The 22,133-nt window shown below is 37.6% G+C and overlaps 1 protein-coding gene across 3 annotated transcripts in view; it reads left to right on the top strand.

Annotated features, from left to right (window-relative positions):
- Positions 1-19,124, top strand: part of CAMSAP2 (calmodulin regulated spectrin associated protein family member 2) — a 78,932-nt gene extending 59,808 nt beyond the window's left edge. For 2 of the 3 annotated variants that reach the window (XM_048944565.1, XM_048944564.1), the window contains 11 exons: positions 2,900-2,993; positions 4,089-4,182; positions 6,768-6,838; positions 7,553-7,622; positions 8,328-10,542; positions 11,559-11,695; positions 12,159-12,379; positions 13,408-13,480; positions 14,067-14,182; positions 14,784-14,902; positions 15,816-19,124. In XM_048944565.1, coding sequence (XP_048800522.1) covers positions 2,900-2,993; positions 4,089-4,182; positions 6,768-6,838; positions 7,553-7,622; positions 8,328-10,542; positions 11,559-11,695; positions 12,159-12,379; positions 13,408-13,480; positions 14,067-14,182; positions 14,784-14,902; positions 15,816-16,121 — 3,516 coding nt within the window. In that variant the 3' untranslated portion in view covers positions 16,122-19,124. The remainder of the gene's footprint in view (positions 1-2,899; positions 2,994-4,088; positions 4,183-6,767; positions 6,839-7,552; positions 7,623-8,327; positions 10,543-11,558; positions 11,696-12,158; positions 12,380-13,407; positions 13,481-14,066; positions 14,183-14,783; positions 14,903-15,815) is intronic. The other variant, XM_048944566.1, reaches the window with a different exon arrangement.
- Positions 19,125-22,133: the final 3,009 nt, after the last annotated feature.

The raw sequence follows: 22,133 nt of genomic DNA, 5'->3' as shown, positions 1-22,133 counted from the left end.
TTTTATCATTAAAATGTATTGCATCTGAGCAGTTTGAATACATGCACTTTCCTATGTAAAGTAGTTGGTGACTTTGCTAACAACATGAGTAGAAGTTATAATGAGCACTGCCTCCTCTGTGATGTGAAAAATGATGGTTCTATATATTGCATAGGTTAATCCTAGAAATTAAGGACTGGGCTTCATCCAGTAGTGCAGTGCAGCTTTCCCTCTTATCTCAAGGTAACAGTGCAGATCAGGCCTGCTGGCGTGTGTAAGCCCATGTTAATGTGCATCTGGGCTCTGTAAGGACCCAGAAGAGCAGCTGGCTGTGCTTGGTGAGGCACTTGGGAATGAATGGAGGGGGAAGCACAGGGACTGCCTTCCTATCTGGCTGGTTTAAAAGGAGTGGAGATCAGGAGTGAAAATGAAGGTTCAAGCAGTGAATAATTAAAGGGATTTTCCTCCCAGGAGGTGCCAAACACTCCTCAGTCATTATTTGAAGGGGAGCACTGGGGTTTTATTTCACTGATGTTAGTTGGCTGGTTGTCCTGCTTTTTTGTTCTGATTTGGAATAACACTGGAATCTTCACCTTGAATTGTTGCGGCATTTGTTAACCTGTAGAGGGCCCTAATGCTTTTCCATTCAATGGCTGCTTTTCCAATCAAATTTATTGGGTTCTAATCTGATTGTAAGCCATTTGTGTGGTTTGTATATACCAACTGGTGATTGTTCTCCAAATGTGCATATCTAAAACCTATGAATATTACAAGGGATGTAGCTTAATTTAAGTGGCAAGACTAGACGTGCTATTTCTGTTTTCTGTAATTTCCATGGTGTATGTTGAGAATAGAGATATGCAAGAGAAAGTTCATCTTTAGATGTACATTTTCATAAAACAAGCTGGTTTATGTCTTCCTTTGATGCAGAAGCAAGTATTGACTTGAGGCCTTATATTAAAAATAGGGGATCTTTTTCAAAAGATCTTCCAGTAGCAGAAGATACAGTAGCAAAAATGCAGCCACTAATACATCTTACTACATGCAACTAATGAACAGTCTGCGGACAAGGTGAAATATAAAACTGAGTAAATTATATCAGATTGTCGTAGCGTATGTGAAGTTGCAAGTCTGCCATCTGCTGAGCAGTATTTTCAGCCTGTGCTCAGAACTTAATTATGGACTGTTTTTTTTTAAACTACTGAAATACTGTTACGTTTCTGAATATTGTGTGTATGCACATGTAGTAACAATGTAACAAGGTATTAAAACTTAGCTTGGCATGATCAAGGCAAAATCAGTGGAAATAATATCTGCGTTCCTTGCAGTGTGGACTAGCAATGTTACCACAGGCCCACAATTAGTTTCTTCCCTCCTCACCCCTCCCCCCCCCCCCCCCCCCAAAAAAAAATAAAAATAAAAATTAAGCTACTGATCATTGGTCTTCCCCTTGGATAATGATTAACATACTTTTCTGACTACAAATAACATGAGGAAAAATGCAGTTTCCATCGTGATATTTCATCACAAAACATTAATGTAGCCTGAGTTCTAATAGAGCTGCACAGCCAACACTTTTTCTTTGTAAGTACTGCTTTGGGTTATGGAAAAACAAGCTTTATTTGAGCAGCTCAGGACTGCATAGAAAATATTTTCAGAAGAACTATCTAAGCCCTTCATAGAACAGCCACGCTATTCAATGCAGCATCTCCACATAAAAGTAGGAATTACTGTATTTAAATACAATACTACTTGAGATGGGAACACAGCTATGATTAGGACATTTTATGATTATTTTCATAGTAAAAATTATTTCAACTTAAAAATGTACAAGTTTCAGGGGAAGGAAGGCTTAGTATTAATAGATGGCATACGAATCTTAACATTAAAGACCATATTGTGTCTGAAAAGTAGATACCATTTTTCTGTTTATGTGTATTTTTTTCTAATTGTAACAGAATGCTACAGAAAATGTTTTGCTGTGCATCTTTCATCATTCCTTTTCTGTCTTGCTGAACAATCCGATATAGTGTTTTTCCTGGTCTGTTCATAGCTTTGTCTTTAATAACTGTGGCAACATCTGGCTGATCCCTTCACTGTCTACTAAACTACATGAACAGCTTTCATTCTAAGAGCATCCCTTCTCTGAAGTGGAGGCTTATCTGCATTAGCAATGTCCAGGAAAAATAAATCTGAATCAAAATTATCAAATAGATATTTTAAATTACGTTTTGAGACTTGCTGATGCAGAATTGAGATCATTCTCATTTATTATTAAACCTTTCTTTCTTAGTTTTTAGTTTATTTGATAAATATATCCTAATGCCTAATGTGTGTAATTTTTTTTCTGTAGTAAATTGATATTGCATTTAGTATTTTTGTCAGGTGTTTGCTTGCAGTTCAAAACTCGAGGTTTCTTTCTACTTAAAAAAAAAAAAAAAAATAGCCACTGGCTGGGTGATCGACAACAGAAAGTTTACAGACCCTACAGTTGTGTATGCCTGTGCCAACCAGAGACAATTTTCACTGAAAAACTAAAAGTCCTGTACTGTTGTTTTTACTTTCTTGGGGCTTTTCTCTACTTTCTTTTTTTTTTTTTAATGTGTGGAAATGGCTAACCTATTTGTCAGGCATCCTTTTCCGCACATCCTGTGCCTCCCTGCCCTGCCTGCAGGACATTGGTCCTGAGTGTATGCTCATCATGAAACACTTTGACCCACACGGTTATGATCTGGTCGAGTGATGGGTGTTGGATAGATGGTACTACAGATCACTGTTACTCATTGCATTTTTTTAAGGAAGCAATAGCGATGTGAATGTAAGCTGGAAACAGAGATCTATCCCAAATGCTGTTTGTTCCCTTTGCTTGCAGTTAAGGGTTATGCATTAACATACAATTCTCGGATTCTTTGTCCTGTAGAGCAACTACCTGGTGTTCATGGCAGAACTGTTCTGGTGGTTTGAAGTGGTGAAGCCATCGTTTGTACAGCCTCGTGTTGTTGTGCATCCCCAAGGTAATTACATGAAGGATTGGTTTTGATATGCGTGTTTTTAATATGTATGAGTTCAGATAACTGTAGCGTTCCCAAACACTGTGAATATCTCAGTTAACAGGATTTGGCTTTGCACCACCCCTTTAAAGGAGCAAAATGCTCTTTCCTCATGCTAATCTTCATCTCATCTCATAAATCATAATTAGATTTTGTTGTTTACTACCAAAGCCTCATTTGAATTATAGTGGTACAATCATTTGCAAATTTTCCTGACCTAAATAAGCCTAGAATCCATCATGCCCTTGCAGAGATTATATTCAGAATAGGGAGCCAAGATCAGAATTTAGCCTGAAAAATTGTATGGCTGAGGAAGAGTTACTGAGAGAAAGAAACAGAAATCTGGAGAGAGCAGATAAATAGTTAACTTTAACCTTGCATTTTGCACCTGGATGCACAGCACAGTTTTTTGTTGGCAAACTTACAGATTTAAAAAAACAGTTCTGGAGTAAATCTTGAGATAGTAAACATAGAGGTCATGGTAATTTAGACATTCATATAATACTAGTATGATAGTCTCTCCAAGAGCTGGAAAGTGAATTCTTTTGTGTGATTTGAACACCTTTTTTTGTCTGCTGGCTTGTATGATTTATAATACTTAAAGATATAAGTTTGTTTAATATTGCTAACTAATGTAAGTCGTGGCCAAAATACTGCTTCCTAAATGGAAAGTCACTCTAGTTTTTTGGGGAAAAAAGGTTTTGTTTTCGTTTTTTTAACAGAAAACCATCTAGTTAAGAATATTTAAAATATATAAAAAAGAAATATTTTCATTTTTCATTTAAAAATAATAATAATGGTGGTACTCCTCTTTTTTTTTTATTTCTCCTTTGCCTTCTCTGGTCTGTTTTTCATTGTCTTAATCAGTGCCAATATGAAAACTGTGGAAAAGGTAAACCTGAAAGGAAGTGATTGCTTTTTTAGTCTATATAATGAAACCTCTGAACGTTTTTTAAATCTTTGGAAATAATTACTTGAGTTTATTTCAGAAATCTTTTCTGCTCTGGATGTTAATTGAGTACTAAACTATGGTAACTTGAGCTTTGTTCTTTTTGTCAGCTGAACCTGTGAAAGATGCAGCTTCTGCTCACAGTTTGAATGCTAACAGAAGAAATTACATGGATGGCCCATGTGGTTCTGACTTTGTAGCCAGGTAAAGCCAGAGTGCCAGTAGTACCCTTTCAGTCTTTTAATCATTCTCTTGACAGAGTAAAGGAAGCCTTTCAGTGATCTGATCTGAACCGAGTGAATGGGAGGTAGCGTCGCATTATATTTATAAAATGAGGGCAGAAGTTCTATTGATTGCTTCTAAACTGACACAGAAAGGACAAAATTAGCATTTTAGTTGAATATTCAGAAAATTCTTCCTTGGCAGCCCTTGCTGGTAGTTGTTTTTTATTTAGGAATTTATACTGCCTTTGCATTAGGGAATACAATTTCTTACAATCATAAAATGGCATGATTCTGAATTGTTCTACTGTGTGTATCTCATGTGTTTCCCGTGCAGACAATGAAGTTATTTTAGTGCAAATGAAGCTTCTATGCCAGGAGAAAAAAAAGCAGTCATTTTGAGTATACTTTTTGGAACAGAGAGGTTCCTGAGGCCAGTTGACACCATGAAAAGCTACTGCAAGCAGTCCAGTGAAGTACTTAGCCCTTTGTTCTATACTTTTTTTCTACAGAACATATCCCTGCTCTGACAAATTGTCAGTAACCTGACAAGTTTAACCAAGATAACCAAGTATCTTTTTCATCTAAAAAAATATGTACATTTTGTGCAAAAGTGTACATTTTGTCTGTGCCAATGATTTTGACTTCTAAATTGAAGAGGATTTATTGAAAGCTTTAAGTTAAGCATCTAAATTCAATTCCTAAACAAACTGGTACCGTTCCAAATGTAACTATCAAGTCTGTAAGTTGCCACCATTCTGTTTTGTAACATGGCTTATTTTTCCCAGACACGTTCAGTAAAAATTGTGAAGTCTGTATGGCTGGCAGTGGATAGTGTATTCTGCAGTCTCATTGCAGCACTTGTTTATTTTCTCTAAAAGTGATGGACATGGTTTGTCCTGGAGTATTATGAGAGCAATCTGTAAGTAGTAGAAAGAGCTATATCTTTATTCGTAGACTGATGTACTTTATACAACTTGGTGGTACTTGACAGCATTGGGAGATGAAGAAGAGGCCTGAGGAGTTATTTCAAATGCTAGAAATCTAATGTGTAGGCTGCAGTTTGCCATCAGCCAAGATTGCTCTGACTGCAGGATGTCTTGGCTTTCATTCTCGTTCCAAGTGGGCATTCCTGCCTGCTTTTCTCTATGACATAGTCACCTCAGTACACAATGACAGGAAAAAAAAAAAAAAGTAACCCAGTCAGAGAAAGTAAATGTTTTTCTGCTGGCTGAATTACAGCAATGATTCAGAGCAGACTCCAGTGCAGAGCCAGAGCAGCACAGAGGAATGGGACTGTGGCAGCAAGCAGTTACAGTGTCTGAGTTGCCATGGAACCACAGTCTTAGTGCCAAAATCAGTCTTTTCCTGAGAGAAAATGAAGCATGTAGATTTTCTCTTGGTAAAACAAATTATCAGATGCTGCTGGGTTAAATGCATATGTATTAAGATAATTTAGGAAATATTGATTTAAAAGCTTTCACGGAAATCTCAAATGCCATTTAAAACGGATGTGTTTGTGCATTGTTATTAACACCAAAGGTCATGCATTAATGAGAAAGTCTTTTGAGTAGTTTTAATGTATACTTACAGAAGATGGTGTTGTATACTATAAACTAACAGTATTTTCCTTAAATTGACATGAACATCCTCCCCACAAATATTCTTTAGAAACATTTCTAAAGCATGCTGTACATAAACTATAAAAGCACTAGGCAAAGGTCTTGGAAGTCAATTAAAGAAAAGAGAGTTTGGGAGTCTACTTTTAATCAGTGAACGAAATTCAGAACATGAAAGGTTTTTATCCGTCATGTTTTGAAGTCTGACTTCTTTACATGTTTTACATACAAAAGCATATATCTTCATGCATGTCTGTGTTTGGTACTGAAGAGGCACCTGGTTCAAATCACTGCATTATGTATGAAAGCCTGTTCTGGATTAAAACAGCTACTCTATTGCAAACCTTGTCTGTGAACCAAAAAAAAATAAATCTCTTTAAGTAGAAATGGAGAGAAGCTTTGAACTACTGTTCTAGTGATTAGTATTATTACTGCTCTTACTATGTCTGTCCACACCTTGCACATACTGCAGTTGAAACACAAAAATGTCAGATTAAGCAACAGGAAAGAGAGTTGTGTGTAAAACTGTGGTGTCAGCTGCAATCACTCAACTTGGTTTTTTTGTTGCTAAAATCAAGCCTAAAAATGACACTTCCTAACAATGACTTGAAATATTGTCAGGAGATGTGCACGTGAACAAAACCAGCACTGCTCTGTGGCAGTTTCAATAAGAGAAAGAGCTTTTTGATTTTGTGTCTATCTACGTTGAGCCTAGTTAAAGGTAATAATGTAGCATACTGCTTCTAATTTGCTTTAAGAATTAGAAGCTTCTAGAATTATTATTCAAGAATAATGAAGCTTCTAATACTTCAAGAGAAGAATTGCACCTTACTTTCTCCCTTGTATGAAAAAATAAATCTTTTGTTGGCAAAGGACATAAAGTCTTGCTGTACTTTTATAATGTGGCTTTTGATGTATTGCTTATAATTTAATGTTTCTTGCTTTATAGATTGGAAAGTCCAAGTTACACACCATCTCACCAACTGCATACACCCCAGCAGCCTTATTCATCTGTTCCAGGTAACATTTTACAATTGGCTTTAAGGAATAATGAGACCAAGATTCTGAATCGTTCTGAGTTAACTGTGACCTTATTTAAATTTCTTCAAACTTCATTCATGCCAGTTGTTGCTGAGAGAGTCTTACATGAAAGGCTGGTGAATGAGTTCTGTAATTTGTAAAATATACAAATGGGTAAGTTTGTGCTTGTACCACTTGCATTTTTTATTTGAACTCATTTTTCATTATGTGAAATACGGCTTACAACAATTATTTTTAGTATATTGTAGTAGTACTTGTAGTACTACTAGTTTCACCAGGGACAAGTCCTTTTCTGTGATGCTGCAGCTGCCCAGAAAGGTGTGGTGGATGCCCCAAGCCTAGAGAATTCAAGGTCAGGCATGACCTTGACCGACGAAGCCAGACTGATAGAACTGTAGGTGTCCCTATTTGTTGCAGAGGAGTCAAAGTAGATGACCTTTAAATGTCCCTTCCAACTCAAACGCTTCTATGATTCTCTGCATTTTACTCAATAATAAGTTTTTGTCTAAGGAGTAGCATATATATACAGGATGAAATTAATGAACTTAATTGCTCAAGTTGTGTTCTGAAAACAAATTTCTGCTGTTGCAGTGATGTAAGTAGTGAAGCAAATTAATTTGTTAAAGCAACAAAAAGTAACTGCTATGAAAAATCATGTTAATGATTTTTGGATTCCACTTCAATTTCACTCAGGAGTCATCAGAAGGTCCTCATCAATGTCTTACGTAGATGGCTATGTAGGGACATGGCCAAAAGAAAAAAGGTAAGTAGTCTTACCATAAGAGTTGATTAAAAATTGATTGTGTTGTAAATGTAAATGTGATTTGGATTTTCAAAATCTAGTAATTATTTTACAAAAGTAGAAAAAAAGAGAAAACTGGATTAAGAACTCAGCAATAGGAAACAACCCTGAGAAATAAATTATTTTTTATATGTTAAATACATTTACATTTACCTACTACAATTTAGCCAAATGAGTTAAGAGTCACATTATTTAGGAGTTCAGTATCAAAAAGTAGTACCAAAAATTCTATTAATTTCTATATAGTAAGAACAGTCAGGCTGATGATGTCTCTGTTTTCAGTTAGACCAGTCATAATCTCTGAATGTTTAGGATGTAAGCTAAAGGTAAAACGGTTAGAGTTACAATGAAGGGTTATTCTGCAAATCTAAGTTGTCTTTTCACACCTTGATTCTGATCTACACTGGCAATTTTTATATTCTTCAAGTGCCTCGAACTCATTCCAACCTATAAAAAGCATTGGCTGGCTCTGAAGAAAGTGTTCTTATATTCTGTTCTGTTGTGCATTTTTAATATATCCTATTTGCAATTGAAGCTGGTCAAAATACAATATACATAACAGTCCGTTTAATACTGCAGTCTTCAAATAACTTGTAGAACAAATATGAGTATTTGGTTATTAATCATGGGTTGCTCAGTTATTTCCTTTATTCTTATCTCCATAAGGTCATCATTACATGGAGTTTCATTTGACATTTCTTTTGACAAAGAAAAAAGCATTCCAGTATCTTCTCCAAACAGAGGTATTACTAGATCTGTGAGCAATGAAGGCCTTACATTAAACAACAACAACCGTGTGCCCAAACATATTAGAAAAAATCTGTCCTTCAGACCAGTAAATGGAGAAGAAGAAAACCAAGATATTGAAGAGGAAAAGGACACAGTAGCTCATACAGACACAAAGGCCCATCATTCTTTTAGCACAAATCAAAGAAATGCCAATGAGAGCAGTCACTGCAGGTTTCCCAACGGGGCTTTGCGAAACAGAGCCATTCTGGATGACTTTGGCAATCAGATTGAGACACCAACAATTGAAGAGGCTTTGCAGATAATTCACGACACTGAAAAATCTCCCAGAGTTATCCAGACAGACCAAATTACAAATGGATTCTTTCTTCACAATCAGGAAATGAGCATCTTGAATTCAAACATTAAACCAAATCAGTCTACCCCTGATCTGATCACAGACACAAAAGGTGCTTTAAGTCCTGTGACTGACAATACAGAAGTTGATACTGGAATACACGTTCCTTCGGAAGATATTCCAGAGACGATGGATGAGGATTCTTCTTTAAGAGATTATACTGTAAGCATGGATTCTGACATGGAAGAATCATCTAAATTTCTTCAGGATTATGACCTAAGAGCTAGCAATCACAGAGATCAATTAAGTCCCTGTCCTAGCTCAATAAGTACTAAATCACAGGCTGGCAGTAGTGCTTCTTCAAGTTCAGGGGTTAAAATGACTAGTTTTGCAGAGCAGAAATTCAGAAAGTTGAATCATACAGATAGTAGAAGCAGTGGCAGCAGTTCTCAGAAAACCACACCAGAAGGTTCTGAGCTGAATATTCCTCATGTGGTTGCTTGGACTCATATTCCTGAAGAGGCATCTGTTCCCCAAGGAAGAGACACTACGCAGTTACTGGCTTCAGAACTGGTACATCTTAGGATGAAGCTGGAGGAAAAGAGAAGAGCAATTGAAGCCCAGAAAAAGAAAGTTGAAGCTGCTTTCACTAAGCAGCGGCAGAAAATGGGAAGAACAGCGTTTCTGAACATTGTGAAAAAGAAAGGTGATGGAGTATCACCTCTCCGAGAAGAGGCAGCAGGAGCTGAAGATGAGAAGATATTCACTGATAGCAACAGACTGAAAGAAAGAGAAACTCAAAAAACAGATGAACAAACTAATAAAGCTTCAGAATCAATAAAAGAAAATCCTGAAAATTCTCACAACAAATGGTCGAAGTCTCCTGCTACTCCTATGGATGCTGAAAAGCAGTGGAATTTAGTTAGCCCCTCAGAAGAAAATTTTAGTGAAGGAGATATCTTAGAATACACCAAATCTATTGAAAAACTAAATTCTTCCTTACACTTTCTGCAACAAGAAATGCAACGTCTGTCCCTTCAACAGGAGATGTTGATGCAGATGAGAGAGCAGCAAGCTTGGGTTATTTCTCCTCCTCAGCCTTCTCCTCAGAAGCAACTTCGGGAGTTTAAGGTTTCATCAAGGCAAATGGGAGCTCCATCTCCCATTGCACCTTTCTCACAGGAATCTCCCCGCTCTACACATCAATCTCCACAATCATCCAACAGGAAGAATGCATCTTTTCACATAAAAATGCAAAGGACTCCTAGGCCAAATGAACTGAAAATAACACCTCTAAATCGTACCTTGACTGCCCCAAGGTCTGTAGATAGTCTTCCTCGCTTGAGAAGATTTTCTCCAAGTCAGGTTCCCATTCAGACTAGATCATTTGTTTGCTTTGGAGACGATGGTGAACATCTGGATGAACCACAGTTGAAGGGAAGTCTTCTGAAGGAAGTCAAGCCTCCAGAAGAGGTAGCAAAAGAAGAAGGACCAAAACTTCTGAACAAGTGCGAACAGAAGTTGGAGGAAAAGGAGATAAAACCCCTTGAATCTAGTGTTTCTGAAGTATTATCTCAGCCCATAATAGAAACTGTCTGCCTCACTCCAAATGAAGATCAGCTAAGCCAACCAATGTTGCCAACAGCAGCTCCCAAAACAGCTAGCTTGATTGAAGTTTCCCTATCAGATTTGAAGCCACCAGAAAAAAAGGAAGTATCTGTTGAGAAATATGAAGGTGAGAGCGATAGAGAACAATTTGAGGATGACCAGAAAGTGTGTTGTGGATTCTTTTTTAAGGTAAGAGAACTCCCTGATGTCTACGGTTGCGCACAACTTCCTCTGAAAGGGGAGCTACTTGGTTCAGATACGGTGTTTCAGTGATGACTTTGTACTGAAGTCAAAGCAACTGTAAATGTGCAAGCGTATCTTCTGCATTTGATGACTAATTGACAGCATAAGAGTGGTCAGATTCTAGCACATTGCAGTTCTTAGCATGACAGAGTACCCCTTTCCTAGTCATGGAAGAGTGATTGAGGGTTTTGATGAGGAAGATGCGAGCTGAGCTTTTGTGACCTTAATTAAATATGCTTACTTATCACTTCAACTCTTACCTCCCGATTTCATGCCCAAGTATAACTAAAAGCTGGTAAAGTACAGCCTAGGTTTAATATCTCAGTTGCCCATTGAAGAGCATTTCTCCCACTGTTGCCTACCTGTGGGAGTAGAGTCTTTTGAGGCTGCCTTTTGAAATTAAAGGTTATATTCATGCAGGCTTTTAGCTATAATGTATGTAGTGAGAGGGACGTTTAGACAGTGAAAGCTGGAAAGATTCAGAGTTTCCATCTTGGAATGCCTCAAAATCTTGCAACAAGAGGTGAATAGACATGTGCCCTACTTGTCTGGGAGCATTCCTCAGTTCTAAGAAAACACCTGGCTTGATCAGCAGAAGTCATTGTATATGTTTCCTTATTATTGCTTTCTGTGATAAATTGCTTTCATCTCCATACAGTGTTCCAAAGCTGAATGCAGGAGTTCATGCGGCGTAGCGTCTGACTCTAAACTAAAATATTTCACTTAGTAATTTTTTTTCATCCCAGTTCAATTTTGTGTTACACTTAGGAAGTAAAGATTCTCTTTTAGTATTTTTAAGAAAAATCTTACTGAAATGATTTTTTTTCTAACTACCTCCTAACTGTGTTAAGATGTTGCAACCCATCCTAGAGTTAAGTGTCTAATGACTTGACAAAATCATTTGACTCATGTAGACATCTCAATATTTGGGTCCTTTTTCCTTCAAATACTGTTGCTGCTAGGATGATCAAAAGGCAGAAAATGATATGGCAATGAAACGAGCAGCATTATTGGAGAAGCGTTTGAGAAGGGAAAGAGAGACTCAGCTTCGAAAGCAGCAGCTGGAAGCAGAGCTAGAACATAAGAAAGAAGAGACAAGGTAAAACTAACTACATATCCTGATCCAAATGACTGCCAACAGTGAGCATAGAAATGTCATATTTAATAGTATAACTTCCATGTCAAATAATTCATCTTGATATATATGCAAGGTTATTTAATCCCAGAGTCAAATGTGCTTTGGAGCCTAGCTGAAGCCATGTGCCAGCTGGTCAGCAGGTGGCCTCAGTCCATAGCTTACACTGAACACAAGCCCTGCTGTCCTGCGTGATGCTCCTCAGATTGTTACTCTGCCCTGCACTTGATATTCTGAGGGAGAGCTTATCAATTCAGGCTTCAATCTGCACAAATGTACAATGGCAAGTTTCTCTGTTCCTATTATTGTCAGAGAACTCTGAAGTTCTGAAAATCTAATGCTTGTGTTTTCCTCATTGGCAATGTACTAACTATAACTGCTATCTTGGGAAGTTACTACTGTTGAATTTATCTGATGATTTCTTAAGGCGCAAAACAGAAGAAGAACGTCAGAAGAAGGAAGATGAACGAGCACGGCGAGAATTCATTAAGCAAGAGTACATGAGAAGGAAACAACTAAAGCTTATGGAAGAAATGGATACTGTTATAAAACCGCGTTCCTTGTCAATCAAACAAAAAAAGCCGCGTCCGAAATCTATTCATAGGGATCACATTGAATCACCTAAGACACCAGTCAAAGGTCCACCAGGTAACCCGTGTTCATGTGGAAGAAGAGTCTGTTCATGCTAAAACACCAGCTTAGGTTCTGGTACTAACAAGCACGTGCATTTAGAAGTGTCTTGTGCTAAACTGAAGCTGCACGTGTCAAAAATGGAGAGCAAAATTGGTGAATAAAAACAAATGTGAATGCCACCTGCTATGCATGCATGCGTGTGTCAAGAAACAGAAATGTTGAACTGTATGGAAACCCATAGAAACAGCAATGTATGCAACAAATTTTGTACACCCATATGTATTCTTACTAGTCACTAATCTCTTCTCACGTGTGACAAACAAAGAATGAGTAACACTTGGCGGAAAGGGGGTAGATACATAAAATGATCACCATAAATTAAGAGTACTTACGCTCTTGCTTAATACAGTCAGAATTACATTTTACTTTGATGTTTTGTATTATTATTCTGTTTCACTTGCTTAGCTACTGCATGTGTAGTTATGAGCATCATAGCAGCACCAATCATATGGAACAGTTAATTTAGATATCAAATGACTGCAGAAATGACTGAAAGAAATGTTGCCAATTTCCAATTAGAAAAAAGTAACTAGACTGCTCTGTTATCCTTTTTGTTATAGCCTTGTAATGTCACTGGATTTTCTCTAGCGGCTTCCCTCCATTTTCCAATGAAATCTAAACTATTTCATTCACACCTTCCAAGAGTAAGCTTTAAATTCGACCTCTGAAGTTTTTGTTTTTTTTAAATGAGGTCTTTTTAACCTTTATTGCACTCTTTGCATAGTGCCCATGTTCATGCTTCACAATAATGCTCAGTTGCAGACTATCCCAAATGGCTGGGTGTCAGAAAGTGTTGAGAATACAGTGCACTAAGTATGCATGCAGGTAAATCATGTACTGGAGTAAGAGTTGCTTATATGAAAGCGCTCAGAAAGTTTTGGATGCTGGTGTTGGATCTAATGAACAGACTCTGCTACTTGCGTAGGTTTTTAAGCTTAAACTTTGTTTTTGTCCAGGTTCACAGCTTTATCGTGTTTTTTCAGTATCTAGTCTTTCACTGGCATCGCTGAATACAGGGGACAATGAGAGTGTGCAGTCAGGCAAGAGAACGCCAAGGTAAAGCTAAAATAACTATTTCTTTTTTTTAATCATCTATATAGAATTAACATAGATTTGAAAGAGGTGATCTGTTTATTTCTTACTCAACAACAGGTATATTTTTTCTGTTGCAAGATACAGGCTGTTTACCCTCTCAGGCATTAGGAAATAAAACCGTGGTCATTTATTTCACTAATTTTACCAAGTAAACAAATCGAGCAGCTGTAAATGAGGTCAAAATGTGGCCTCTTGAATTCACCTGTTTGAAGTCTCATCTTGTCAATGTTTTACTAAACCAGTGTGCTACCTGCAGCTAGATAGCTTCTTTTCTTTCCTAACAATAGTAACTTACTTTCTGTGATTTCCTCTAAGTGGTAGCACAGGAAAGAATTGTGTTCGCTGGAGTTTTAGGCTTTTCTGAACACAAGTATCTAGTTTGCATTAAGAAGTACCTGAAAATGAAATCAGAGATGACTCATAGTGAATTTCAGAACCAAGTTTGAAGTTACCTTCATGCGTATTCTGTCAAAGTATTTTATAAAGAATATGAATCTACTCTCTTAATATTGTAGCTTTTAAAGTAGTTTTTAAAACTAATGTTTAGATCTGAGTCTGTGGAAGGTTTCTTATCTCCGAGTCGCTGCGGTAGTCGTAATGGTGAAAAAGATTGGGAAAATGCATCTACGACTTCTTCAGTTGCCTCTGCTACAGAATACACAGGTCAGTGACAACAATATTCAGAAGAGTACCTGTCTATTATTAGTGGTTCTGTGCATGAAAATGCTTTGATTATCTGCGTTACGAATCTTAAAACTTTGTAAGGATGCTTCCATAGCAGTGAAACTATCTAAAACATGGTTATAATACAAGATGAAAATATTAAGTTCAAAATAAAGGTACTGACTCAGTAGCACTTGTAAACTGCAGTTAGGCTCAGAACAGCAGATGGACTGAAAAGTTACTCTGTGCATTTCGATCTGTCTAGCAAGGCAAGAAGAGTAGAAATCTAAACTTGATTTAGAATAGTGTGACAAAAAGTAAAAACAGAATTGCAACGGGAAAGTAGTTTTCTTAGTAATGTGAATTTAAATATTCTGGACCTTTGTTTCCAAACAGATGCTTTGTGGTTTATTATAACCTTCACAGTCTGCCTTCTAATTCTTTTATTATGAATCAAAAAATAATGGTGTCTTCATCCATTTTCTCCAAACATATACCATATGATAATGCAAAGACCACCATCATTATAAAGACTGTGCTTTTGCCCACTGTGTTTTGCCAGACTGTGTTTTTTAGTTGACTTGTCATTCTTCCCCTACAGGACCAAAGCTTTTCAAAGAACCCAGTGCTAAATCCAATAAGTATATAATTCAGAATGCTCTGGCACATTGCTGCTTGGCTGGAAAAGTGAATGAAGGTCAAAAGAAAAAGATACTGGAGGTAAGGGTGTTTTTTCCCTAAAGGTTAAACGCCTGTGTCAAACCCTGACTAAGATACTAAGAAGACAGATGAGTATAAATGCAGATATTGAAAGGAACCTTTCTCTGAGATGATGTCAGCTCTGATGAAAAGATTTGAGTAATTTCTGTGGCTTGTTTCCTCTGTGAGCAAAAAGGTTCTCTAGTACAATAGAAACAACAGCTTATCACATTGGATATGCAACATGGGAAGCTGAATTAATTAAAAGGCATGTTATTTAACTAATAGCTGCTATCTGTTTAATGTGGGAACTTGAGTATGAAGATTGTTAGCATTTCTTCACACGCTTGCTTTTTGCAACATGAAAAAAAATTCATTTTATTCATAAGGATCCTGCAGTTAGTACCCTTACAACTAAAGCTACTTTTTGGAAATAGCAAATGAGAAGTCAATACAGACTCCTTCAGTTCAAGTAGGAGAGCAGAATAAACCCTAGAAACCTCAGGAAAGAACAGCTGTAAAGTGGTCAAGCTTATCTCTAGAATGCAGCATGCACATTCAGAGCACATCTCATAGAATTTCTGTTGGGTGGAGTAGGAATCTGAAGGTTTCAGCTGACAAAGAATCTTTGCTTCGTATGTATCAACTGACTTAATTTGACCAGGCTTCACTGCATTTAGGGATGACTGAAACCCTTTTTAGCACTATCTTTTGGGCACATCTGGACATATATATATTTCCTGTTTTTGAACTTGCTTGGAGAATTATAATGATTGAAAATAAGGTGTTCTAACAGAAAGAGTTGCACGTAAGTTTCAGCTCAGATAGAAAACAAATAAAAAATGACAGTGATAATTTTGAATGTTTTCTAATGACAATGCAAAATTCAAATTGTGAATCTTTCTTTCTTTTTTCTGTTTTTTTTTTTTTAAAGGAAATGGAGAAATCTGATGCCAATAATTTCTTAATCTTGTTCCGGGATTCAGGCTGCCAGTTCAGATCTCTGTATACATACTGCCCTGATACTGAAGAAATTAATAAATTAACAGGGATAGGTCCCAAATCTATCACAAAGAAAATGATCGAGGGACTATATAAATACAACTCTGACAGGAAGCAGTTTAGCCACATACCTGCTAAAACTTTGTCTGCCAGTGTTGATGCAATTACCATTCACAGCCATTTGTGGCAAACCAAGAGACCAGTAACTCCGAAGAAACTTTTACCCACCAAGGCATAGTAGATGAGAGAAATTTCGCTTCAGACAATTATGATAAACTTGCACTTCATCTTTACTGCCTATAGGAAATAGATCTCTAGTTGCCAACAAGACTCTTAGAACTTAAAACTGGACACAAAGTTGTATTACCATGTCCAACTGGAATGTAAACACAGTGTTTAGGAGTGCAGAAGATTGTCGCTTAAGTGAATACTTTGAGTGATTATGGAAATGTTTGACTTGTGTGGAGATCTGTACGTGCTGATACAATGTACGGAGTACGCTCTGTATTTTGTTTGGATACACTGAAGCACTGAATGTTCATCTTTAGTGATCAAACTACATTTTTTTTACATCCGTTGCCTTATATGTTAGTATTTGTGCTTGTCTTGAAATTCTGTTTTCTCTCTTTAGAGAGAGAAATACTTCCTAATATCCTCAGTACCATGGAACTTTGCTTATTTACTCTTACACTAAAGACTCTACAATGGTATATGTTACAGAAAAACAGCCAAATGAGTCTGTTCTGCAAAATCCTTATTGAGTACTGTAATAAAATCAGCTCATTCTCCTAAGTAATTGTAATTCTTTTTTAATTAAATAATACTGATTTGCTTATAGACTAAACACTAAAGCAAAAATCCTTCAATTGTTTTAAAATTCCCTTCAAATAAATTATTTAGCAAGTCAGGGTGTAGTCGAATAAAGGAATTATTCCTGTCCTGGGAAGTTACTATCTGAGATCTAATGACTGACTACATGCGTGTTCATAATCCCATTAAAATGCAGAGCAAAAAGATTTGGCAGAACTCTAAACCAGTTTAAGCAAATGTGCATTATTTTGCATTGTTGCAGATAAAGAAAGAGCACACAGCTACTGTGTCTCCATGGCGGGAATAAAAGCTCATGAAAAACAATCAGGACTGGATGGCTGATATTCGCCTGATTGAACACTAAAAATATTCAGAATCACAGAATACACTGAGACACAGATCTTTTGGAAGCACCATATCTAATTCCCACTGATTGTAAGATTTAGGCCACTGCTTATTCTTTCTTTCTGCCTTCAGATCAGTTTTCCAGGGAACAGGCAATTGCTTTCAGAATTTTCAGTGTCTTAGTAAATTCCTTTCTTGATGTGTGCTAACAGACGATGGCTTGTGACACTTAACAATTAGAAACACATACGGCAGAAATGGCCTAAGGGTACATTTCAATAAATTGATAGTATAATCATTTACAAAGATAAACTTTAAGCATATTTCAGTATTATTTACAAAGGGCTGCATTTTGTTTCAAAACAGTGTTTGATTATGTTACAGATTACTCTTCTGTTTGATGTTTCTCTTATAATTTGCTTTTAGCATAGCACTGTTCTGAAAAAAAAACAAAACAAAACAAAAACCAAACTACAAACTTGAAGCCTCCCCTAAATCTGTGGCTATTTTGATAGTGTACATCAGAGGATTTGTTGGGGGAAAAATCTCATTCTCAGGAAAAGACTTGAATGATTTGTGATTCTGTTCTGTTTCAGTGTTGCGACACCTACATTAACATAAGACAGTGTTGTGCTATAAGTGTGTGCTCCATTCTCTTTCATAAGGACACTAAAATTAAGTTCATCTTTCTCTCATTAAAGTGCTTTGAGAGAAACAATGCCTCACTACTATGATGTACTCATTTACTTATACAAAGGTGCACCTGAATGAGATACCATTAAACCGTTTAGAACAGTACTTTTTTAAATTATTATGAAGCCTTAGGCATCAATGCATCTGGGTTACAAATATTTTCTCAAAAATGCTGTCAGTTTTACTGTAATTTATGTTCTTATATTTATGTATATTTGTTAAATCTGTAAAAAAGAAAAAAAAAAAGAAAAAACACTTTAAAATATGTTTAATATGTTTGTGGCTCAAAATTATTTGTGGTTAGCAGATTCCTATTGCTTGCATGTATATCACCAGGATATGTAACTCTTATATTTCAAGTGTATACATATTGTGTATATAGCTATAAATAATATTAAATGGGGCGAGAGGGTTTGCACATTCTGCCTGTTAGACAGTTCCTGCAAATACCATTGTAGGAATATGTTGAGTAACAGTGTGAAATTGTGTATAATATACAGTGATAGAAGAAACCAGAAGGCTGGAATCAACTCTTACACATGTCGAAGGACTTCACAGGAAGTTTAATAATGGGAGGATTTTCATTTCTAAAACATGTATTATGATTTAGCTGGTAATTTGCAGCACCGTGAAGACACACATTGATCTAATCAAAGTGAGCTTAAGTACATAACAGAAGAATTGTCTGATTCGTTTTAGATATATCTGAATGTATTAACGAAATCTACACTTGTCAGCAGGTGAAAGATTTGTGCAATGTTTAAAAGTAGAATGTGAATAATGCAGCTGAAAAGTTCATTGCTCGCAGTATAAAGTTTTACTTAATACAGGAAAAGTAAAGCTAGATGTGCTTTTCCTTTTTAAGCCTGCAAATTTTCTAATTACAGTGGGTCTGCGGTTGGGATCATGTTTAAAAAAAAAAAAAATTAAAAAAATTAAAGTAAATTGAAAACATGAAAATAATAAGGAAGCTTTCCGTGAAGGCCAGTATTTATCACTGACCTTTTCAGAACACACTGGTGCTTTCATCAGGGGTATTACTATTGTTGCTATGACTGAATTGCCAAACTATCATGTTAGGTTTTGGAGCAAAATTTCGTATTCTAACAGTCACAACAGCTACTGATTTTTTTTTTATTTTATTTTAGGATGACTGTTAGTTTTTATTATTTGGCTGTTTAAAGCCAAATTCAGCTATTTAATTGATTTAATGGGCAATGTTGGAAAATGTACAGTGTATTGTGTGCTTACTTGTCCACTTCTATGGAGCATAGCTTCCATATTTTTTCAAATGCTGTGCTGTAAAATATTGTCATTGCTACTTATGTGGTACCGTTGTAGTTTTTTCCTTTCATTTAAATAAAAGCATGGCACCAAATGTGTATTTATTTGTTCTCGTGCTTACTCCTAAACAAAAATGGAAGCTATATGAAGTCCACATTCATGCTTAATTTTTCTCTTCATATGGCATTTCAGCAATGCAGAATTTTTAAGAAGTAGGCAAATTTTTATTTCTCCTTTTTGTACTGCAGTCTTTCACGTATAATTTAGCTTATAAATGTTGGTTGAACCAGGCTAATGAGTAATTAGGCTTCTCATTACCTTTTTGCAGTCTACACACAGAGTTGTCCTGTTCTCTTCAGGGGTGAGTTCCACAATTTCAAGTCAACTGATAGAACTAACTGGACTACAGAGTTGTGTGTTAAAAAAAACATACAAACTTAGTGGTCAGTGTAATAGGATTGCTTCAAAAGGGCAAGTTTTCAAGATGCTTTCATCTTGAGCAAGATGATTAAGACAGCTAGTAAAGAGGGACTTGTGTGAAATAAGTTGTATTTGTTAGTTCTGCAATTCTGAAGAGAAATTGTATTTAAAAAAAAAAAAAAGCCCTCCCTTTTAGATACATTAGTGTTTTTTTCCATCCTAAGTTTTACATGTATGTACGTGTGTGTGTTGTGCTGGATTGCAGAGCAAGAGCAAGGATCTTTGCTGAAATGGGACACAACATCACTGCAACACCAGCAGGCAAAATGAATTGTTGTGCTGACACAATGTCTAAATACTCAGATTTACTCTAAGGGCAGCTTCAATAAGATAGGAAATTCAATACCAGGACTTCTAGCAGTGAATTTAAAACTGATACAGATGAAATTGAATAGTTTTCCCTCCTTTCTTCAAAACTGCTTATTTTTCAGCCAGATCAGTCACTTCCCTGTACAGCATTACAAACAGTTGGGAACATACAAATGCAGAGTTAAATGTCTGCATACTTTAAAACTTGCTTGAATATGAAAATAATAGAAAATGTAAAGACTTGAGTGGGTCTGTAATAATCCTTAAAAAGCATGAAGATGCTTTGCACAAACTGCTGAATGCTGGTGGCAGATAAGGTGCAAGGTCAGCATTCCAAGAAGGTATCTTAGCCCTCTTGATATGGTATGTGGCCACCTGCATTATCTATATAATAGTCCCATTTTTTTCTCTAAGGCAGCATGAAACAGACTGCAGTGCCTTGCCTTGTTACTAGCCAGTGCAGAACTGCTCTACTAATCCTGATTTTCAGGCTCCTTAAATACCCACACCCAACAGCTTTGCTATTCACGGAGTCACCTTCTTGTGCCATAATGACTAGGGAGTTCAAAGCAAGCTGAGGCTGCCCCGAAGATATCCTGCTGTGCCAGAATAAAGTTTTGAACAGCCAAAGAACAGGAGCTTCTATCTCCCCTTTTCCAATAGGATGCTTCTACGTATCCTCTCCAGAATTATTAACTGCTCAAGCAGGCACATCAAGTAATGCTAATGGTTCATCCCCCTCCCCGAGGGCAGATCCTTGGTTCAGGAAATCTCTTTCAAGACTGTAGGAATTTACTGCTTCCCTGGGAAGAGCCCTACATTCTCCATAGGAAACAGAATAGTTGTAAATTCAGAATTTATTATTCCTTTGGAGTCTCTAACTTGGGAGAAGCCTTACCGTTCTTTCATACCAGAACTCTTGCCCTCTAGAGGTGGAATCTCACAGATTTGATCTCCAAACCTCCCCTGAAAACAGTTACAGTGTGAGAGATTGGTAAACCACAGCAAAGCCATTTGTGAAACAGAGATAAAATTTTAAAATGTGTGTGCTCGGCTATTGCTTGGTTAGCTTAAAGTGTTTTTTCATCCACATGTACATTCTGCAGATGTTTTCAAGTCATTTTTCCTATCATTGCTGTTAAGTCACTTCTATTAAGAAACAGAAATGAAATTTTCTATTAATCTTTGCCTCTGGATGTAATCAAGTGACAGGCAATAGCTTTTGCAGCAGAAGGGAGGAGTCAGTGTTTTAGCTAGAGAACCCAGCCAGCCTTTTGGGATGCGGTGCTGAGACCTCGGTGCTGCAGAAGGAGCCGGCAGCTTCCAGTCCTGGCTAATCCTGTGCGTAGTCACTGCTGCTTAGCCAGGTGGCACCTTGCCCAAGCTGCTCCTCATGGGCCTGACTGCAGGACATCTCTGCGCATTCCTTTCGGAAAGAAGAAAGAGAACAATATTATGAGGACATTTCCCAGCTGCACTTCAGCTGATTCTTAACAAAACAGTTTGCAAGCTGGATCAATGCACTGCGCTACTTAGCTTTTTTAGCTATCAGTGTGAGAGAATCCAGATTGTTCCCTGACCACCTGTCACACATCATACACATGTAATTAAAAGCGAATCAGGTCTCTACTTCCTCAATTAGAAGACTGTCATCCTCCATTTCAACAGGGCTAGCCATGCAATGTTGTGTATGTACCAGAATTTTGTCCATGTGGAGCACAGGCATTTTAATACGGTTTGCTTAAACTCATCTCAATGCAATATCTGAACACAGAGAAAGCATAGTCCGTGTTCACATAATCGGTCTTAGCTGCTGTCTTCTGAGAATTATGAAGATGCATTAAACTTAACTGAATGTTAAATCATATGGAAATGCATCTTTGTATCTCCTATACAGCATGTGTAAGTCTGACGTTTCATGAGGAACGCACATTGTTCCACCGATTCTGCCCTGGAGGGAGCCGGCACCAGGCTGGGGAGCAGGGACAGGGCCCGCTCAGCGCCGTCACCCGGGACGCGAATTACGGACGGGCACTCGGCCACACGACATCCTCGGCGAAGACGAGGCGGGTCCCGCAGCCCTCAGACGAGCGCCGCAGGCCTCGGGGCGGGCCGCTCCCAGGGACGCGCCCGGAGCCGCCGCGCTGGGCGGGGAACGCCGACGAGCCCGCACTCGCCGGCCCGGCAGCCGCAGCCGCCGCGGCTCCGCCGCCCGACTCCGCCCCACCCCGCCCCGCCCGCGGTTCCCTCTGCGCGCGGCAGGGCCCCGCCGCTACCCGCCGCGGCCCGGGGGCGGTAGGGGGTTCGCCCCGCCGCCGACAAAGCGCGG

This window comes from Lagopus muta, chromosome 5 (genome assembly GCF_023343835.1).
Source record: "Lagopus muta isolate bLagMut1 chromosome 5, bLagMut1 primary, whole genome shotgun sequence".
NCBI classification, from domain to species: domain Eukaryota; kingdom Metazoa; phylum Chordata; class Aves; order Galliformes; family Phasianidae; genus Lagopus; species Lagopus muta.
Note: the sequence above shows the minus strand (reverse complement) of the source record. Positions and strands in the feature narration are given on the sequence as shown.